The sequence below is a fragment of the Sus scrofa genome, chromosome 8 (assembly GCF_054392235.1).
Source record: "Sus scrofa isolate SSC_HxYL_T2T_F1_AM1 chromosome 8, Sscrofa_HxYL_maternal_Yorkshire_Landrace_v2.0, whole genome shotgun sequence".
In the NCBI taxonomy this organism is placed as follows: domain Eukaryota; kingdom Metazoa; phylum Chordata; class Mammalia; order Artiodactyla; family Suidae; genus Sus; species Sus scrofa.
In genome coordinates, this window is record NC_139390.1 from 62,739,710 (window position 1) to 62,761,751 (window position 22,042).

Here is a 22,042-nt window from a genome sequence, read left to right on the forward strand (position 1 = left end):
GATGACTTAGCTACACACAAATGTTTCACACTGGATGCATTTTTGTTTTCTGGAAGGGACTATACGACTTTGTTAAAAATTCCATTTGTCTTTAGTAAGGGAGAAAGGGAGAGACCATTGTGTCATTTAACTGCTCATGCTCTCCTGCCTACACGGTAACTTCTCTATAACTGTGCTTTCCCAGAGTTCTTCTTCCTGAACAGAAACTATTAAATCTCCTCCCTGAATCTCCACTCTAATTATTACTCCTATCGGACATAAAAGGGTGATTAAAGTCACTCATGTCTAGAACCAATTAGATATATGATAATAAAAATTTCTTGTCAAATTCCAGCATGATCTGAGTGATTTAAGTGTGTACACATAGTCTGTTATTCATTATCCCTGTTTTGATAATTCAGTACTACTTGTTTTTGGATTTTCTTTAGCTCAAAAGGAAAAAAAATGCCAATTTTATTCTTATTCTTACCAAACATTTTTATTTAGGAGTAGTCACATAGATTCTGCAGTATTATAATCCGGGTGAGTAATCTAGTCCCAAGACCTTTCTGCTGTGGATGGGAAAACATTTTTGTTGGTTCAGTGGCTTACACTTCAACCTGACCCCAAGATATTTCCTAGTTCCCTTCCCTCTTTTATTTTTCTCTTTCATTAACCACTATTTGAGTCTTGTAGGAGTAATATGAATTAGCACAGAAAATGGAAATTAAGTGTCTGGTTTGAAGTGCCTTTCTTCCTTTGTAGGGTTCACAGCAGAGAAAAACGTAGCTCTGGGAATCTCTTCCCTTTATTTGTGACCCCACCAAGAAGCCACTATAATTTTTCCATTTTATAGTTGGAGATACTAAGACAGAATTAGCTTGGGGACTTGCTCCAGATTATATAGTGAATCAAGGTTGCAGTCAAGAGGAACAAAACATAGGAATAAAAGCTGGTTAAATAATAAACTCAGTATTAGCTGAAAATGCTTGTATAAAACTCAAGGTGGCTTTAAGTACAGTTTAGGATAATAGAGGCCATTTTGGAGTTGCTTCTAAGCTTGCGAGGCCATGATTATGGAGGAAGTTACAACTCTTTCCTGTAAATGTCTCCTGGTGCAATTGTCAGACAGTTGGTCTAAGCCAGTATGGCAATTCTCATTTTGTTATGTTTCCCCAAATCCCTTTTGGTGTTTTATCCACTGGAGCGTTCATTTGAGACAAACAGCTTATGTACTGTTTCTAGCCAAGCAGGAATGAGAATGAATGAGAAAATCACCTGAGAAAATCTGTCCTCCTGATGTCCCACATGAAGCTGGCTGGAGAGTCACCGTTCCCCTGACAGAGCTTCCACCAGTGTTTGTCTACCGTCTGGCTTGTCATGGGGATGGTGCAGCTGCTGCTTCCCCCTCTTCAAAATAAAAACTGCAAATAAGTGTACTTAAAAAATGTGTCCATCCTAGTTCATCTTTTTAGCTGTTTTCCTAGAATTAGAAAAAGTGAAATCTTTTCTGAAGCTCATTGAAATCCAGACTTGCCTAGTCAGTGGCTTCATTTATTTTTTACCTACATTCTTACTTATATATTTTTATTATTTTATGAGTGTTTATTCCAGGCGCTGTGTAAAAAGCTTCATGTACTTAGTTCAGACTGCTGTAACAAGATACAATAAATTGGGTGGCTTAAACAATGGAAATTTACTTCTCACAGCTCTGGAGGATGAGAGGTTCAAGATCAGGGTGCCAGCAGGTTCAGTGTCTGGTGTGGGCCCTCTTCCTGGCTTTCATACAGCCATCTTCTCCTTGTATCCTCATGTGGTGGACAGAGAGAGTCCTAGTCTCTTTCTTTTCTTGTAAGGACACACATGTCATCATGAGAGCTCTACTTTCATGACCTCGAATAAATCTAAACACCTCCAAAAGGCCCCCACCTCCTAAAACCTTCACATTGAGGATTAGGGTTTCCACACGAATTTTTTGAGGCACAGATATACATTCCATTTCACACACACCTCATTTGATCTCAAAACGCCCTACAAAGTGGATGTTATTTCCCTTAGTTTACCAGGTTTAAGTGACTTGCTGAGGTCACCTAGCTGGGTGGCATACTCAGATCTGGCTGACTCCAGGGCCTATGTTCCTAACAATACTCTATGCCCCAAGATGGGGACTTTATAGTCTTGCAGAGTTGAAGCCCTTCAGTGGTCCTTACAGATGCTCCACCTTGAAGATGTATTCTTAAAGAGCCACTGGCACTTATGGTTTTGTGTACTTCCTGGGACTGCTGGCAATGACTCAAGCTTTCATTTCTTTCCTTCCTTTCCTCCTTCCTTCCTTCCTCCCTCCCTTCTTTCTTTGTTTCTTTCTTTCTGCCACACCTGTGACATACACAAGTTCCCAGGCCAGGGTTCAAGTTGGAGCTGCATCTGAGGCCTACACTACAGCCACAGCAATGCTAGATCTGAACTGCATCTGTGAGCTACACTGCAGCTTAGGGCAATGCTGGATCCTTAACCCACTGAACAAGGCCAGGGATCTAACCCATTTCCTCACAGAGACAACATCAGGTCCTTAACTCTCTGAGCCACAAAAATAACTCCAGGCTTTCTGTAATCTCAATTTTCATGTGCATAATTTGGCTTCAGTGAGTATTCTTCTGGTCCCAGACCTTCTGGTTTGCATGTGTGCACATATGTATATGTGTGAATATGTGTGTGTGTTTTCTGGATTGGAAAGTCAGCAATTAGTGATGATCAGTTTCCTTCATCTTTTTTAGGAAGACTTCTTACTGTTCCTCTATTTGAAGATCAAGTTGAGTACGGGAGTTCTCCCAGAGATCCTTTCCTCTTAATTCAGCAAATAAAAGTAGAATATATTAGAAGATAACAAAGAAAAAAACGATCAACACCGACTCCCAAACACCTATATACACGTACCCCCAAATAGACGCAGCGTAGATGGAGATGCATTATCAGAGCACAGACTGATTTTCTAAAGCAAAGCAGACTAATAGTTTCTTGTTGGCACCTCTGAGACTTCCTTCTGAGCCTCTGCTCCTGCACCAGAGGGAGCTCCTTGGCCCTCCCCTTTGGGGCTCTCCTTCAACTGCACAGGCACTCAGGCAGTCTTTGCTGAGTGCAGAAGGCTGTTCTCTCTGTGGCCTCACAATCCCTTCCTGGAATACAGCCTCTCTGGTACTCTGGTCTCACCTTCCCTGTTCCCATATCCTCTGTCGGCTTTCAGCCACACTTAGCCTCTTTACATGCTGGTGGTCAGGGCAGGGGTTGGCATTGCTTTCTTTTACATTTCTGGAGACTTCGAGGCTGAAGGATCCTACCTGGGAGTCCCTTCCCTCCAGTTCAGCTTCCTGTCAGGGTAAACAGTCTATTTTTCTTCCAGTTTGAAAACTTTCATCCCTGGTTGGATTTCATAAGGTTTCTGCCTCAGTCCTAGGGGATATCTCTTGTGCTTATTTGAAGGGGGGAATTAGTGAAAGAACTCTACCATGTTACCAGGCATTTCACTCCCTAGTTACTCCTGGGAATCCACCCAACCGGGGATATGGGTAACAGGAGAAAAACACCGCATAAATAAAGTGGCAATAATAAACATACAAGAGAAAGAGTATTCATTTTCTGCGTGCCTTTCTCCTATTATTATAAGACATAAATAGGAACCTTGAATAAAAATGAGCTTTTAGGAAAGCATACTTTTCCCCTTAGGCTGTTCCCTCATTCTGGGCCTCCATATCACATTCATGGTAATCCCATTATGATGTTCTGGTTGCAAAGAACCGAGATCTACTCTGACTCTAAAGCAAAGGGTCATGTGGAAACCACAGTGGAGCTTGGGAGATCATGTTTGGAAAAAGAACTTCGCCTAGAGTCAAGAGGCAAGGGAGCCTGGCTGTGTCACTATCGTGGTTGTGTTCCTGCTGCGTAGGCACTGGATCAACTTCTCACCTTTGCTTCACTTGCTCACAGCTCGGGGTGCAGACACCTGACAGGATGGGCCTGCTTGTGCGCTTACCTTGCGGTGGGGGAGGAAGGATGGGCTCTCCCTAGGTTCCTCTGTGGACCTTCTGGGAAGCCGCTAGGAGGATGTGCTCGCTGGGAGGTGGGAGGCGGGTAGTCCTCACAGGGGGCAGGTTGGATATATACTGCAATCAAAACAACAACAACAACAAAAGACAAAGAAGACAAAGGATATAGTGAGAGGAAAAATATCTGATGGTCAGTCCAGTGTACTCAGTACTGTTTTTTACAAAATCTCAATTACTATATATATATATATGTATATATATATATATACATATATATATATTTTTTACTTTTCAGGTCTACACCCATGGCATATGGAAGTTCCCAGGCTAGGGGATGAATCAGAGCTGCAGCTCCCAGCCTACACCACAGCCACAGCAATGCCAGATCTGAGCTGTATCTGCGTCCTACACCACAGCTCATGGCAACACCAGATCCTTAACTCACTGAGTGAGGCCAGGGATTGAACCTGCATCCTCATGGATACTAGTTGGGTTTGTTATCACTGAGCCATAATGGGAACTCCTCAAATAGAATTCTTAACACTGTTCTCAATTTCTAGAGCCCTCCCTTTTGTTCTCTTTGTTAAAAACACATTTTTAGGTTAGCAGTTGCCTTAATACTGTCAACATTTTATCCCAAGACCATGCAGTAGCTGCTGAAGTGTACAGTTGGAATTGGATTCGGAAGATTGATGTCCTCTTCAGGCTGCAGACCATCTGATTACTGGATCTCCTCTGGGCAATGAAGCTGCCTCCTTTTCTCCTCTTTCGACCGTCAAGCTTGCACCACAGTAATAATATTTAATAAGAGCAGCAGTAAAACTATGTCATTGCTTCTCTGATGGTCAGAGTGGAACGCAGCTCCAAATAAAACAGGAACGATAGTCATAGAGATAATACAGTTGTTTTAGTTCTTTCACCTTGGGAAGGGATAAGGTAGCCTGAATGTTGATTGACGCTGGTCTCTCACAGCCTGCTGGAATAATACTTCAGGTGTTTGGCTGAAATTCTGAGGTGCACTTGATCATGTATTAAACATTTGCGAGCTATTTACTGCCGCACATTCTGACTGGATCTTGAAAAACAGCTTCGCTAGTGCAGGATAAAGGAAATAAAGCCTTTGTGTTTCTGCCCGCTCTGTCAGAATCAGGTGACTTTTTGTGAGGATATCCAGGCACTTTGCCTCATTCATCTGCTTTTGCTCATCTCATCCCAGAATAAGGAAGAATAATATGAAGATACAGGGGAACTTCTACATACAGAAATCAGAATTTAAAAACAGAAAAATTGTGGGAAGTTTATTTACATTAGGAAGAATTTTCTTTTTGGTTTTACAAAAGAATTCACATTAGAATTTCTTTAAATTGTAAAGACCCTTGCTGGATTAAGGATATGACTGAAACACTCAGAAATACATCTGCTATGAAGACAAACCATGTTTTATATCATCCAATTTTATAACTGAAGAACTGGGAATAATTCTGAAAAAAAGGCATAGAAATTTTGTGTAGCTCTAGGAAGAGGATTTGGATACCTGATTTTTCACTCTCTTATTCTCCTAGAAAGAAAATACCTTCTATGGAAATAAAAAGTGAGCATTTGCATTTTCTGCTTTGGAAAAAAGAATTTTAGTAAGCTTGAAGTGTAAAAATAAAATACATTTCAGGAAAATACTGTCTTTAGATTCTCTAGTCTGTAACTTAGGGGAAGGCATTTCACTGTAACCTTTTTGGGCCTTAGTTTTCTCACCTGCAAAATAAATTTTTGAAAAATAGAGATATAATTGACATATAAGGTTATATTATATGAGCTTTAGGTGTGCAACATAATGATTGGATATTTGTATATACTGTGACATGATCACCACAATAAGTTTAGCTAACATCCAAAATGAAGGTCTTGAATTAAATAATCTCTGAGGACTTTTACAATCCTAAATTTGCTACTCAGGTCTTTATAAGGGTCACCTAAACTCTATAATTCTGAGATTCTCTTTTCCTTTAAGTCAAATCTTACATTAAATCACCAATCTACTCTATGCTTTATCTTCTAATATATTCAGTGCTTTTATTTTATTTTTTTTGTTTATTTATTTTATTTTTAATTTTTTTATTTTTCCACTGTACAGCAAGGGGATCAAGTTATCCTTACATGTATACATTACAATTACATTTTTTTCCCCACCCTTTGTTCTGTTGCAACATGAGTATCTAGACAAAGTTCTCAATGCTATTCAGCAGGATCTGCTTGTAAATCTATTCTAAGTCGTGTCTGATAAGCCCAAGCTCCCGATCCCTCCCACTCCCTCCCCCTCCCATCAGGCAGCCACAAGTCTCTTCTCCAAGTCCATGATTTTCTTTTCTGGGGAGATGTTCATTTGTGCTGGATATTAGATTCCAGTTATAAGTGATATCATATGGTATTTGTCTTTGTCTTTCTGGCTCATTTCACTCAGTATGAGATACTCTAGTTCCATCCATGTTGCTGCAAAGGGCGTTATGTCATTCTTTTTTATGGCTGAGTAGTATTCCATTGTGTATATATACCACTTCTTCCGAATCCAATCATCTGTCGATGGACATTTGGGTTGTTTCCATGTCCTGGCTATTGCAAATAGTGCTGCAATGAACATGTGGGTGCATGTGTCTCTTTTAAGTAGAGTTTTGTCCGGATAGATGCCCAAGAGTGGGATTGCGGGGTCATGTGGAAGTTCTATGTATAGATTTCTAAGGTATTTCCAAACGTTCTCCATAGTGGCTGTACCAGTTTACATTCCCACCAACAGTGCAGGAGGGTTCCCTTTTCTCCACAGCCCCTCCAGCACTATTATTTGTGGATTTATTAATGATGGCCATTCTGACTGGTGTGAGGTGGTATCTCATGGTAGTTTTGATTTGCATTTCTCTTATAATCAAAGATGTTGAGCATTTTTTCATGTGTTTGCTGGCCATCTGTATATCTTCTTTGGAGAAATGTCTACTCAGGTCTTTTGTCCATTTTTCCATTGATTGATTGGTTTTTTTGCTGTTGGGTTGTATAAGCTGTTTATATATTCTAGAGATTAAGCCCTTGTCAGTTGCATCATTTGAAACTGTTTTCTCCCATTCTGTAAGTTGTCTTTTTGTTTTCTTTTTGGTTTCCTTTGCTGTGCAAAAGCTTTTCAGTTTGATGAGGTCCCATGGGTTTATTTTTGCTCTAGTTTCTATTGCTTTGGGAGACTGACCTGAGAAAATATTCATGATGTGGATGTCAGAGAGTGTTTTGCCTATGTTTTCTTCTAGGAGTTTGATGGTGTCCTGTCGTATATTTAAGTCTTTCAGCCATTTGGAGTTTATTTTGGTGCATGGTGTGAGGGTGTGTTCTAATTTCATTGCTTTGCATGCAGCTGTCCAGGTTTCCCAGCAATGCTTGCTGAATAGACTTTCTTTTTCCCATTTTATGTTCTTGCCTCCCTTGTCAAAGATTAATTGACCATAGGTGTCAGGGTTTATTTCCGGATTCTCTATTCTGTGCCATTGGTCTGTCTGTCTGTTTTGGTACCAATACCACACTGTTTTGATGACTGTGGCTTTGTAGTATTTCTTGAAGTCTGGGAGAGTTATGCCTCCTGCTTGGTTTTTGTTCCTCAGGATTGCTTTGGCGATTCTGGGTCTTTTGTTGTTCCGTATAAATGCTTGGATTGTTTGTTCTAGTTCTGTGAAAAATGTCCTGGGTAATTTGATAGGGATTGCATTGAATCTGTAGATTGCTTTGGGTAGTATGGCCATTTTTACAATATTGATTTTCCCAATCCAGGAACATGGAATATCTTTCCATTTTTTTACATCTTCTTTGATTTCTTTGATTAAAGTGTTATAGTTCTCGGCATATAGGTCCTTTACCTCCTTGGTCAGGTGTATTCCGAGGTATTTGATTTTGTGAGGTACAATTTTAAATGGTATCGTATTTTTGTATTCCTTTTCTAATGTTTCATTGCTGGTATACAGAAATGCAACTGACTTCTGAATGTTAATCTTATATCCTGCTACTTTGCTGAATTTATTCATCAGTTCAAGGAGTTTTGGGGTTGAGTCCTTAGCGTTTTCTAGGTATAGAATCATGTCATCTGCATACAGTGACAGTTTGATCTCTTCTCTTCCTATATGGATGCCTTTTATTTCTTTTGTTTGTCTAATTGCTGTGGCTAGGACTTCCAAAACGATGTTGAAGAGCAGTGGTGAGAGTGGGCATCCCTGTCTTGTTCCAGATTTGAGTGAGAAGGCTTTCAGTTTTTCCCCATTGAGGATTATATTTGCTGTGGGTTTATCATAAATGGCTTTGATTATATTCAGGAATGTTCCCTCTATACCCACTTTGGCGAGGGTCTTGATCATCAATGGATGTTGGACTTTGTCAAATGCTTTTTCTGCATCTATTGAGATGATCATATGATTTTTGACTTTTTTTTTGTTAATGTGGTGTATGATGCTGATTGATTTGCGTATGTTGAACCATCCTTGTGAACCTGGGATGAACCCAACCTGGTCATGGTGTATAATTTTTTTGATATGTTGTTGGATTCGGTTGGCTAAGATTTTGTTGAGAATTTTTGCATCTATATTCATCAATGATATTGGGCGATAGTTTTCTTTTTTGGTGGTATCTCTGCCTGGTTTTGGAATGAGGGTGATGGTGGCCTCATAGAATGTCTTTGGGAGTATTCCTTCTTCTTCAACCTTTTGAAAGAGTTTAAGGAGGATGGGCACCTTAAATGATATTCTTGCTGGATAGAGTATTCTAGGTTGCATATTTTTTCCTTTGAGCACTTTAAATATCTCTTGCCATTCCCTCCTGGCCTGTAGTGTTTCTGTAGAGAAATCAGCTGATAATCTTATGGGGGTTCCCTTGTAGGTAACATTCTGTTTTTCTCTTGCTGCCTTTAGGATCCTCTCTTTATCACTAACTTTTGCCATTTTTATTATGATGTATCTTGGTGTGGGTCTATTTGGCTTCAATTTGTTTGGGACGCTCTGTGCTTCCTGTATCTTGAACCCGGTATCCTTTAGATTTGGGAAGTTTCCAGCGATAATTTCTTCAAATATATTTTCCATCCCCTTATCTTTTTCTACTCCTTCTAGAATTCCTATTATGCGTAGATTGGCCCGCTTTATATTATCCCATAGGTCTCTTATATTGCTTTCCAGTTTTTTGATTCGGTTTTCTGTCTGTTGACCGGATTGAGTGATTTCCATTATTCTATCTTCCATATCACTGATTCGTTCTTCTGCATTATTCATTCTGGTTTTTACTGCCCTTAGTTCAGTTTGCATCTCTGCAAATGAATGTTCTAGTTTTTCTTGGCTCCTCCTTATATTTTCTTGTTCCTCTCTGAGGGTATCTGCATTACTGTTCTTACCTTCTCTTAATTCCTTCAGTATTTTCACTATTTCTCTTTTGAACTCCAGGTCTGTCAGACTGTAGAGATCTGTTTCATTGTTGACTGTTTTAGGTGAGTTCTCCTGTTGGTTTGACTGGGGGTGGTTTCTCAGCTTCTTCATCTTGCTTGTTGTTTTCTTTCTCCTGAGGGAGTTGTACTCTCTGTGATGGGGCAGTGTTTGCCTTGTCACTGCCGTGGAATATTTCCTGAGGGCTGGAGTTGTTGGTCAGTCTTTTTTGAGGCAGTGTGGCTTTTCTGGAGTGTTGATGGGGCTAACAGTGTTTCTTTGAAGCAAAGGAGGACTTCCTGAGGGCAGACAGGACTGGGAGGTCCACACCACGATGGTAGCAGATTTCACTTGGTCATGCAGAGCTTGCTCTGGTGTTTTTAGGCTGTGGGGTTCTTGCAGGTGGTTGGCGGTGTTGGGCAGCTTTTCCTCAGGAGTGCATCACCCCCTGGGGGCTGGAGCAGCTATCTGGGTCTCTGAGAACCTACGAGGCTCTTCCCTAGGGCAGCCCAACTCAGAAGGACGGCCTGAGAATGTAGGCAGATCTTTTCACAGTCTGGCCAAGCTTGTTGTAGCTTTTCTGGGCTGCAGGGGGTCCTTCAGAGAGCTGGCAGTCCTTTTCTGCTGTTCTGCAAGTCACTTAGTGCTTTTAAATCCTGTGTCCAGGTTTGTAGCCAGCTAGAGGTCTGAAGAACAATGCAAAAGAATATTAGATTCCTTTTTATTTTAATGAGGAAGTAAATCTTAGAAGAAGAAGATGACGACGATGAGGACGAAGGTGTAAGAAGAAGAAGTCTAAGGTGCAAAAAGCATTATACAGTGTAGGTGCAAAAAGAATAAAAGCGTATGGGAGGAAAACTCACAGAGCCAATGAGCAGAGACTCCCCCGGTGAGGGTCGTGAAACAGCTGTGGTGGTGTGTCATCCTGAATGAGCCCAGGATCTGGCGGGTTACAGTAAGACCACCTGGTTAAGTGGAAAAATGAGACACGGACACAGAAGCAACAGCCCAGAGAATACTGTTGCTCACTAAAGCCACATGCTAGTTGGTTCTGAATTCTGAAAATATTTTTTAGTCAAGTAGAGATGAATATGGGGATTTTCCACATAGCCTGGAACAATGACTTCTGATAGTAACTACCCAGAATGAAGCTATACTTCACAAGTTAGAGGCACAGTCCTTCACAAGACTTCTCTACCTCAGACACTTCTCTACCAGCCACAGACTCCAGGGTTCCTATGCGGTGCTCACTTATGACCTATTGGTTACAAATTTGGGGATACCTACTCATTTGGAATAATTTGCTAGAATGACTCACAGAATGCATCAAAGTGGTATGCTTATGACTACCACTTTATTATACCAAAGAATATAAAAATCAGAATGAGGTTGAATTCATTTTTAAGCCTCCTAAGCCCCAACCCCCTAATCCAGCTGTGGGTCTTTCTGGCTAGGCTAGCCCCCAGCCTGAGTCCTGTCATTAAACTGTGTAGGGCTCATCTTGAATGGTCTTGTTAGCACAAACTATCCCCGTCCAGTAAGAATAACAAAGACATTCCTGTCACTTTTCAATTTCCAAGGATTTATTTATTTATTTATTTATTATTATTATTATTATTTTTACGACTGCACTTTTGGCATATGGAAGTTCCTAGGCTAGGGGTCGAATCAGAGCGACAGCTTCAGGCCTACACCACAGCCACAGCAAGGCAGGATCCAAGCCGCATCTATGACCTACATTGCAGCTGGCTGCAGTGCCTGATTCTTAACCCGTTGAGCAAGGCCAGGGATTGAACCTGCAGGGTTCTTAACCCACTGAGCCACAATGGGAACTCCTGGAATTTCCAAGGATTTAGAGACTTCCTTCCAGGAACTCAGGACAAAAACTACTCAAAATCTTTTTTTCTTTTTTTGCCCATGGCACGTGGAAGTTCACGGGGCCAGGGACTGAACCCATGCCACAGATGCGACCAGAGCCACAGGGGACGCCTCATATTCTTTATCATATAACACCTTGCTTCCACTTTTGTCTGTTTTGTAGTTTCTGAAAGGAGTTAGAATTGCTAGTTCTATCTCCAACAAGTACTTCAGAACTAGACTGAGGTCATTAACTGCGTTCAAGCCTGGGCAGCGGAAGGGTTAACAGCGAGGACGGCTTAGGGTTGCTGCCTCCTCTGCCCCTGGCACAAGTCGAAGTATCCCCTTCCGAGGCCCTGCCCACAGCCTGCGTGTCCGGCGCCTCCCGCAGGCCCCTAACCTTGTGGGGTGCATGCACAATCCCGTCCCGCCCGCCCCCCTCCACCCCCAGCGGAGTGAGCCGCCCAGCGCCTCCTGAGGGAGACCCTTGGCAGCGCCCGACTGTCTGGGGCCACGGTGGGGGCGAGCGCAGCTCTGAAGATCGGTGTTTGCCTGAAAGATGTCACGGGCCAAAAAACTTTTTTGTAATTTTAACATTGATTATTGTGTAATGGCTTTACATGTGGATATTAACTGCGTAAACAATACCACATATAACCATCAAGATGCCTGGACTAGAACGACAGATTCGACAGTTTACTTACATTTTAAAAGTAAAACTTCACCAATAAAACAATCCTATTAGTTAGGTGGACATGATTTTTTAAAGTGATTTTTGGTCATCTGCATACGAAGCAAAGGACACCCCACAAACTGCCTAAGGCGCAGTGTGACAACTGGGGATTCTCATCCTGTGCCTCTTCTGCCGCTCCTATGAACTCCCGCGATATCCCACAAGAACCCACCTCTCGCGTTGGCAGCAGAGTCTAGGGCCTGCTTGTGGGCTTCTGGGAGCTTCCCCGGTGGTGGCCGCATCCGCTGTCATCCTCTTCCCTCCCGAGTGTCTGGACTCAGCCTTATTTTCCCTGGCCTTGCCCAGGCATAGTCACCCTGAAGGCTCCGCGCGTTGGCTTCCTTTGCGAGAAACCCCGCACTTGGCTTCCTCAGGCCCAACGGAACGTGTCCTGAGGTGTGCAGGAAAAGAGACAGTTTCTAGGCGCAGGGCCCGTGGAGAACCCCCCGGCCCCATCGCGAGCGCTGGCCTTGGGCTGGGGCAGAGGCCACGCTCTGGGGCTCTTCAGTGTACAGGCGCCTGAAACTGCGAGTGACGGGCTCCTGGGACGACGGCTGGGTCCCTGTTGCCTGCCTGGAGGGCCACCCGATCCCTGCGACACACCGCGTGTTCGGAGCGGCTGCAGCCTTGACCTGGTGAGACGTGGCGTCGCGCGCGCAGCCCCTGAGCGAAGAGGGGCATGGGCCGCTAGGTGACCCTGCCTCCGCCATCCCCCGCCCGGGGACCTGGGGCGGTTGCTTCCCGTCGGCGAGATGGTGAAGTGAGTTCACATGCAGCATGTGCTTAGCGCAGGGCTGGGCACACGGGAGGCCCAGGTTTGACCTTAGTGATGGCTTTGGGGCTTTGGAATAGCTGTTTATTATAAAAAATAAATGTTTTTTTTTTTTTTTTTTTAAAGGTGGCACAATCTAAATACGGCCAGGTCAGTGTTTTATCGGATTTTTAATAGTCGATCCCTCTGTGAAACGGAATTCTGTCGCAAAATCTTCACCTCTAAAGCACATGAATCTGCGCAAAGCCGAGCTGCTCTAGTTGAAGCGGGTCTGGCTTATCCTGCCACCCTTTCATCTCCGTGGTATTGGGTGTTTAATGCCTTCGGCTTGCAGACTCCTCTGCACCACTGCCAGCCCGGCCTCCTTCCAACCTCCCAGCTTGCTCCTGCAAATGGGGTTAACAGGAGTACCTCTTAAAAGGGTCAAAGTCAGGGTTTAATTTTCTTATTTCAGTTTCTCCATGAGCAAAGGGAGAAGATAATGCTAGCTTTGTTGTGACACCAAATTAGATAATGTCTGCAAACTATTTTGAACTTTTGGGGATCAGCTTTAGAGACAAAGACCCTTGCTATTTCTAATCTCTAGCTTGTTTGTTAAATATGCTATTCTAGACACACTGCTTAAAAACGGGTCAAACCCTATTCTGTGTAAGCAGAATGGAAGCAGTGTGCTCTGGTTAATTGAGAAGAGAGATTTTGAATTAGTTATTCATAAAGTCTGTTGGCAGACCAGGAAGAAGGCTATGTGGCAGCATCTACAGAAAGCTGTCTATGCAGCTGCTATAATCTGATCATTCTGGTCTTTGTTGTAGTTTAATGTCCTTTGCTGAGGTCTGAGACCCTTAATATGGGCTCCCTCTTCCACTATGACTAGTTTCCCAGCCAGGCCTAATGTAATCATTCTGTGCTGCAGTAATGGGAGTTGAGAAGCCATGCATTCTGCGGAAGCTCTTGAGTTTGGTCCTGTTTCCATCACATTATCAGAGGAAAGTCTGTAGTTTATTTTTGCATTAGGAGAATGGAAATAATTACATCTATCGCAAAGATTTGCTACAAAGATTATATGAAATACATGGAAAGCACAATGCCTGGTAAGGTAGAAAGTAAAAACTAGATAGCTATTTTAAACATGAGTATTATTAATAAAATTTCAAAAAACCAAGTTATTTAAAAAATTTTTATTATAGTTGATTTACATTGTTCTGTCAATTTCTGCTGTACAGCAAAGTGACCCAGTCATACATCTATACACACTCTCTTTCTCACATTAGCTTTCATCATGTTCCATCACAAGTGATTGGATATAGTTCTCTGTGCTATACAGCAGGACCTCATTGTCTATTCATTCTAAAAGTAATTTGCATCTTCTAACCCCAAACTCTCACCCCCTCCTCTCCCTCCACCTTGGCAACCACAAGTCTGTTGTCCATGTCTGTGAGTCTATTTCTGATCTGTAGTTGGATTCATCTGTGCCATATTAAAAATCAAGTTATAATTGACATATTAGTTTGAGGTGTACAATGTAATGATTTGATATTTGTATATATTGCAAAATGATCACCGCAGTAAGTCCAGTTAACATCCATTTCCATATAGTTAAACCAAAAAATTTTTTTCTTGTGATTAGAACTTTCAAGATCTAGCTACTTTCAAATAGGCAGTATAGTATTTTTTTTTTTTGTCTTTTTTTTTTGTCTTTTGTCTTTTTGTTGTTGCTATTTCTTGGGCCGCTCCCGCGGCATATGGAGGTTCCCAGGCTAGGGGTCCAATCGGAGCTATAGCTGCCAGCCTACGCCAGAGCCACAGCAACGCAGGATCCGAGCCGCGTCTGCAACCTACACCACAGCTCACGGCAACGCCGGATCGTTAACCCATTTTTTTTTTTTTTTTGTTGGCAGTATAGTATTAACTACAGTCACTATGCTGTATACTACATTCCCATTACCTATACATATAACTGGAAATTTGTACATTTTGAGTCCCTTTGTCCATTTCACACCCCCTGCCCCTCATCAATCTATTGTCTTTATCAATGAGCTTGTTTGTTTGTTTTTGATTCCACATATAAGTGAAATTATGTGGTATTTATCTTTTTCTATGTAACTTATATCACTTAACGTCCATTCATGTTGTCACAAATGGCAAGATTCCTTTCTTTTTTATGGCTAGATAACATCTCTTTCTCTCCACACCCTCCCACATCTGTACACATATACACATGTATGTGTATCTGTATACACATATATATATACTAATATAAAGCATCTTCTTTATCCATTCATTCATCAATGGACATTTAGTTTTTCCATGCCTTGGTTATTGTAAATAATGCCATAGTGAACATGGAGATGCATGTAGCTTTTCAAATTAGTGTTTTCATTTTTTAAAAAACAAATACCCAGAAGTGGAATTGCTGGTTATAGGGTAATGAACCTCCACACTGTTTTCCATAATGGTTGCATCAGATTACATTCTCACCAACAATGTACAAGGATTCCCTTTTCCCTGTGTCCTCCCTAGCAGTTGTTATTTCTTGTCTTTTTGGTAATAGCCATTCTAACAGGTATAAAGTGATGTCTTAGTGTGGTTTTGATTTGCATTTCCCTGATGATTAGTGGTCCTGAGGATTTTTTGGTGTACCTCTTGCCATTTGTATGTCTTCTTTAGAAAAATGTGTATTTAGAATCTCTTGCTGTTGAGTTGTATGAGTTATTTATATATTTTGGATACTAATCCCTTATCATATGTTTGAGTTGCTCATATTTTCTCCCATTCAGTAAATTGCATTTTCATTTTGGTGATGGTTTCCTTCTTCTTTTTTCTTTTTAAAAGAGCTGCATGTATGGCATATGGAAATTCTGGGCTAGGGGTTGAATCAGAGCTACAGCTGCCGGTCTACACCACAGCCAGAGCAACGCCAGATCCCAGCTGTGTCTGCAACCTGTAGCACGGCTCATAGCAATACTGGATCCTCAACCCACTGAGCAAGACTAGGGATAGAACCTGCATCCTCATGGATCCTAGTCGTGTTTGTTACCGCTGAGCCATGATGGGAATTTCGATGGTTTCCTTTATTGTGTAGAAGCTTTTAGTTTGATTTAGTCCCACTTGTTTATTTTTTGGTGTCTTTGCTTTTGGTGTCAGATCTAGGAAGTCGTCACCAAGACTGATGTCAAGAAGCTTATTGCCTTTGTTTTTTTCTACGAGTTTTATGGTTTCAAGTCTCACATTCAAATCTTTAATTTTTGTGTACAGTGTAAGATTGTAGTCATTCTTTTGTATGTAGCTGTCCAGTTTTCCCAATGCCATTTATTAGAGAGACTGTCCTCCTTACATAGTATGTTCTTGGCCCTTGTGTGAGCAAGCTATGTATTGTTATTTTAATGCATGAACTTTTGGGAGTAATTTGTTACATAGTCATAATAACTAGACTAATGCCTCAAAAAAGAATGATATGAATATCAAAAGAAAATAGAGACACATGAGAAAACAGAAGAAACCCAAAGGTTTCTATATTTTTGCAAAAATATTTCTCTTTGTGATCATTCTACAAAAGTCAAATGGGAAGTGTTGGATCTTAAATTGAGTTGCCTTTTCATTTCTTTTTGGGGAAAACTAAACGGATCCTCCCCCACATTAAGACTTAATGTATAAAGATGTTTAGAACCTACATTCTATTAAATGTAGGGTATAATACATATATTCTCTTGATACATACTTCCATTTTTCTAAATAAACTTCTGCTCAGACCCTCCCTGCACATCATGATTTACTCCTCAGTTTGTTCTCCATGTTAAGTGAAGTCACATTAATTGGGCTTTTTTCATTTCCCTGTTTTCTCAGGACGTCCTTGTAGCAGTGACAAAAAGGGAAGTGGGTAATAAGGAATTTGATTTATTATGATTTATTTGATTTTTTGTACATTAATGTTCCTCTGGGAACTCTAGAAAAAGTATGGAGCACTTTCTTAACATCAGCCTGAAGCATAAACAGTGAGGACGAGCAAATGTAGGGTTATCATTGTATTTTAAGTAAGGAGGCTATGATCTTATCAGAGGGTGCTGTAAACCTAACCAGTGCTTCCTAAAGGTTCCAGTATCTAAGGGCCCATAATGAGTTACAAAGGCTTTGTCTTACATCAGACTATAAAAACATAATCCATGGTTCATTAGAATAACCTTTCACTTTGTAAACCAAGATGCATAAGTATGTCAAAGACGGTGCCACACAGAGAATAAGGAGTTGACCATTTAAATTTCGGTACTGAGCTGCCTAGAGTTTTTGTTTTGCAGTCAACATCTTTTAGGATAAACCTGGCATTTTTGTATTGATTGCCTTCTGCGCTAATGTAGTTAGAAGAGAGAATTTTTGCAGAATGTGGAATTTAGCAGTGGGAGAATATATTAGACTAGCTGTGTTTCTTCGCCTCTAGGCATGGTTTGCTCCTTGAAGGTTAGAACTGAGGGAATTCTTTATCTTCCAACATTTTCATTTAGGGCAATCAAACACCACAGTTTGCAGTATTCAGCTTTAGGGAATCTCAGACTTCAGTAAAAAGGATGGTATTTTATTATCTCCTCTGGTTGTTTCTGGAACTTTGAAAAAAATCACACAAACACTTCTATGACTGGATGACTATAACAGAGGAGAACAAACCACTGCAGTCTAGTTTCACTTAGGAAAGCAATTTTCATTGTTCAAGACACTTGTGGTAAGGATACTACTACAAGTAAGGTTTTCGATTTCTTAGAAGCGGCTTCTGTAATTAGCTAGGAATTGTGTTTAATTGAGTGCAATGAGGGGGAAGGGGCTATTCAAAGGGATTGTTCATGGTAGACAGATGGAGGGCTCCAGAACTGTGTTTTTCAAGCTCTAAATGACCAGCACAAACCTGATCTACCCTCTATGAGATTTTTTTCCCTTCAAAAAGAAATCTACTTTTGAAGTCTCATCAGGGTGAATGTAGAGAGATCGGTTGATGTGCTGGTGGTGTCCAAGGTTTCTGTCCCAGCCATGGCTCTCTGACTGCTCCATGACCATACCTAAGTTGCTAGAAGGATTGACTGAGTCTCAGTTTCCATGTCTCTCTGTTTGGGGTAAGTCATAACTCCCTTGCAGCTAGGATGGGAGGCTTATGTGAGGTGGCTTGTGGAGTGGACTCAGACGGTACCTGGCTTATAGGAGATGCTCCCTGACTATTAAGTAGCAATCTCCATGCTCCTCTGACCTTTACCTTGCTGTCTGTATCATCACCTCACGAGGCAGTGAGGGAACCTGGGATGCAGGGACAAGTATAGGACAGGTGACCCTTCACTTCCATCTAGGAAGTGGTGAATATGAATGAGTCTTTGAGGTGATCAACAGCAGCCAGGAGCTAGGTTGCTGGAAGAGTTAGTCCTCAGGCTCTTAGGACCTTGGCTGAAGGACTGAGGTTCCCATCACAGATGTGGGCCTGTCCTTTATCCTTCAGGCAGAAGAAAACATCACTGTTACTCCTCAGAAGTGGGTTTAACATTCTTGGGCCAGTGGCAGGTTGGTAGCTCTCACACTGGCCAGAGAATTCGGGCTCCCGACCCTGATTTACCTGGAGCAGGCATGCCTCAGGGCCATCTGTGAACCCCAAGATGGCTAACACATCTGCTGTGCTCAGGGCTTGGAAACAGCAGTGGGGATAAGACGCTGAGTAGTGAACATTCCAGGAGACCCAGGTGAGAAAAGATCAAGTCACAAGCCAGGTGCAGGGGCAGGTGCTCCTGTGCAGCCCAAAGGGCATCTTCACTAGGCCACATGAAGGACCCCTTCCCCCCTTTAGGCACCTGGTTGAGTACTGAGGCGTGGTAGAGGGACTGCTGAGGAGGAGGAGTTAAAGGTCAGCTCGCTGGGTAAGAGAGAATTTAGGTTATTAAAGTTAGGTTTGTGCCTGGTCTTGGAGGCAGTTTTCTCATTGCATCTAGTGGAGCAGAGGTGAAACGTCTTGGCATTGGGTTCTCTCTCTCTGACTTTGTCTCTAGCTTTAGCCCTCTGTCTCTTTGACTGTGATTCTCTCTCAGTGTGTTTCTCCCTCCCTGTCTCACTGCCTATGTACCATGTCTCTTCTGCCCTTTCTCTTTTTCTGTCCCTCAGACTCTCTCAGTCTCTCTTTCTGGCTCTGTGTCTTTCTCTGTTAGAAAGGTTTTCATTTTCACTTTTGATTAGATACAAAAATAAGGGACTCAAAGTAAGTTAGCTCCATTGCCTAGGTACAAGTTGTAGTGTCATGTCCCTCTGCTATATTTCTCTTGATTCTTGCCCACATGCAACAAGCAGGTGTGGACGGTCTGGCGGAGGACTGTTCCGCTGGGAAGTGTTGCAGCAGTGCTGGGATAGAGCCAGCAGTCTCACCACATGGGGTTGGAGTCAGGCAGGCTCTTTAGGCAGCAGCTTTCAGTTCAGGATGGGAGTGGCTCTGGGTTGAAGGGAATTTGCCTCAAAGCAACAGTGCCTTAGGTTGAAGTTACAGCTCTTGTTAGGGAGCTTTTAATGGGCATTCCAGGTCTGTCTCCCAGAGTGGAAAACACTCCTACCACACAGGTTGCCTCAGAGATGGGAGATCGCAGTCAAGCTTGAGTCAAGTTCACAGAAGAGTACAGCAAATTTTATTTACACCCTCACAGAGAGAGTGGGCTGTCTTTGAGCAGGGACCCCTGCTTGCAGCTGGGTCTTTCCTTATATCCCAACACAGCAGATGTGTTTGGGGACCTGAATTCTCACACCCAAGGTCCACTAATTTTTCCTGTCCTGGCCCTCTGTACCATGCATGCTAAGGGCTGAGTGTTGTTTGATCTCTCTATGGGGGCATGTTTTGATCCTTTGATTGGCTTCGGGCATGGTGCCCTCTCTGCATGGGCATAGGTTGTAAGGAAGTACTCTGAGGAGCATGTCTTTGGCATCTGGGCAGGTCCTTATTTAGCACTGGCCTCCTGTTTTTGGTAATGATAAATGGCCTGCTTTGAATCACCTAGGTCCGATTTCCTGTCCTATCCTAACAGTTGGATCCTGATACCACCTCCTTCTCAGGCTGGCAGAGTGTTATTGACCCTTTTGAGTCAAGTCCCATCAAGGATCCTTCTGCCCCAGTGTTGTTGACACCACTGAATGAGACTGAGTTTGGTTCAGAAGCAAAGGAAAGTTTTCTCTTTGGTCAAAGAATGGCGAGGTGAGAGCACAAGCTCTCCCTGAATGGTGGTTGGTGGGCTCTTTATAGGGATCTCATCAGCCTCAGCGGGGAGGGGGAGGAGGTGGGGTTCTGTGGGGGTGGGGCACAGCTCTGCTCCCCCGTGTCTCTGCACACACCCTGGAGCTGAGGTGTCAGTGCAGAATCTAATGTCTCAGATGCAGGGCCTCTGCACATGGCCCCCTACAGGCAAGTGAAACTAGACCAAGCACAGAAGAAGAGGTTAAACCATATTGCCTAGACTCCACCTTATTTTATCCTGGAGTCCCTGGGGGGCATTGCTGGTGACAAGAATACTCCATAATGTTCAAAGCGCTCTTGTCTACGCTGGCCTTAAGCAGTCTACAAAGAAACGAAAACAAGAAAAATGCAGGGCAGGATTATTATCCTCATGCTTTAAATAGGTAAATCTCAGAGAGTTTAGAAATTTGCCTGAGGTCATCCAGGCGGTGGACTGGAGCATATGCTTCTATGAGAGGGGCCTCTCCCTGCACCACAGAGACAGACTCCCACGACCAACATGTTCCACCTAGGCCTGTCTGGTCTGCTCTGTAGTGTAAGATGTGGGTCCAGGTTTAGGGTTGCTGCTAAGGGCGCTGTTCGCTGGCCTTCTTCCCCAGGTGACAGGAGTGATAATGAGTATGGGTGGGCAAGGGGTGAGGCTGTGGGGGTTGCAGTGTTGTGGGTGGGGTGGTAGGTGAGGAAGTAGAAAGCACAAAATGGAAAAATAGAACTTGTATCCTAAGGGGATGTGTGGAAGGGTGTGTTTAATTTTTATGCCGTCTGGGAGCAAATTTCCTGGCTTCAGACCCCAGCTCAGGGCACTAGCTGTGATCCTGGGCACATTCCTTAACCCTTCTGAGCTTCCATTTTATCATCTGTAAGGAAGAATTATGTTACTTACATAATCAGGTCACTTGTGACTATGAAATGAGACAGTCAACACCAAAAGATCTGGCACAGTGAAGCAGTCACTCAGTGAAGGATGATGAAAACACACCCTGTTTTTGTTTTGTTTTTATCATTAGTGAAGGCTGGTGATGAACCCTACAGGCTGCCTCCTGAGTCAGTGTGTTTAGCGAGTGCTTATATTAGCTAGATACTGTGCCAATTTCTACAGAAACACAAGCAAACCCATTTTCTGATCACAGAGCTGTTGCTGCCTATGGAGTGAGACATGCCATCCTGGGGCATTTCAATGTCGCATGATTGACTTGTGCCGAGATCAGGGAAACACTGACTGGTGTGGGAGTCCAGAGGAAGGCAGCAGAAGGCTCCCCAAGTCTGCTTCTTTGGTTTTTGGATCCCAGGCACACTGCACAGGACCTCCTTCCTAGCCAGTTTAGCAGGTAGAGTCACCGATGGGGGGAGGATGGTCACCTGTGGGTCAGAAGCCTTGCCTTGTGAGACACACACCACCACTGGGGCACACGGGCCTTCCTGGGGTTTAGAACACTAATAAAAATAGAGACGAACCATTTCCAGCCATTTTGTTTAATCTCTTGTCTACAACATGCACCGAAGACGGAGATGTTGGAACAGCAGGGAGAGCAGGCAGTGCTCAGTCAGAAGGGCCTCCCTCTCAGGCATGTCCACCTACCCTGGGGACGAAAGGCATTCTCAGCAGGCCCGCGGCTCCTGGCTTTATCTCTGTATGGGTCTCTTCTTACAATAGTGCTTACGGGGTTCAGGGAAAAGGAAAGCCCTGGCCTGTTCTCCCAAGGCAGGGAGGATGTGGGGGGACTGAAGTCCCCATTCTTCATGGGCAGCAGTAGTCGTGTGTGCTGCCCTACCTGGCAGACAGCACAGGGTTCTGCTGTTTAGGACAGGGGTGACAGGGGTTTGGGCCTCTGTGTCTCGTCATCGTCCGAGTATAGCGCTGTGCTGTTTGTGTGTTTTCTCTTTTGGGAGCAAGAAAATTTTCTCATGGATTAGACCAATAGTTTTAAAAGGAAGTATTGACATTGAAACATAATGATGATATACATACCCCTTTGTGATAAGATGAGGCTTTGGGAGGAAATT

At 42.9% G+C, this 22,042-nt stretch overlaps 1 protein-coding gene and 1 long non-coding RNA gene across 2 annotated transcripts in view; one reads left to right on the forward strand and one right to left on the reverse strand.

Moving 5' to 3' along the window:
- Positions 1-451: 451 nt before the first annotated feature.
- LOC146400816 (uncharacterized) lies at positions 452-12,174 on the reverse strand. The gene is made up of 5 exons (XM_084972343.1): positions 12,004-12,174; positions 10,306-10,407; positions 9,415-10,128; positions 4,007-4,136; positions 452-2,823 (listed from the first exon to the last, which is right to left on the reverse strand). Exons 3-5 carry the CDS (start codon positions 9,554-9,556, stop codon positions 2,763-2,765), a joined length of 333 nt encoding a protein of 110 aa, XP_084828469.1. The 5' UTR covers positions 9,557-10,128; positions 10,306-10,407; positions 12,004-12,174; the 3' UTR covers positions 452-2,762.
- A 67-nt stretch (positions 12,175-12,241) lies between these two features.
- LOC146400817 (uncharacterized) overlaps positions 12,242-22,042 on the forward strand; it is a 77,761-nt gene continuing 67,960 nt past the window's right edge. The window contains exons 1-2 of the long non-coding RNA XR_014812608.1: positions 12,242-12,667; positions 12,931-12,954. This is a non-coding gene — a long non-coding RNA (uncharacterized LOC146400817). The remainder of the gene's footprint in view (positions 12,668-12,930; positions 12,955-22,042) is intronic.

Bases quoted from the DNA above. Each gene is read 5' to 3' on its own strand.
- LOC146400816 (XM_084972343.1), bottom strand. From the start codon at position 9,556: ATGAAGAAGCTGAGAAACCACCCCCAGTCAAACCAACAGGAGAACTCA. The intron at 4,137-9,414 runs GTAAGAACAGTA...TTTTGATTGCAG, and splicing joins ACTGAAGGAATTAAGAGAAG to TATATATCCAACCTGCCCCC. The intron at 2,824-4,006 runs GTAAGCGCACAA...TGCTGAATTAAG, and splicing joins CCTTCCTCCCCCACCGCAAG to AGGAAAGGATCTCTGGGAGA.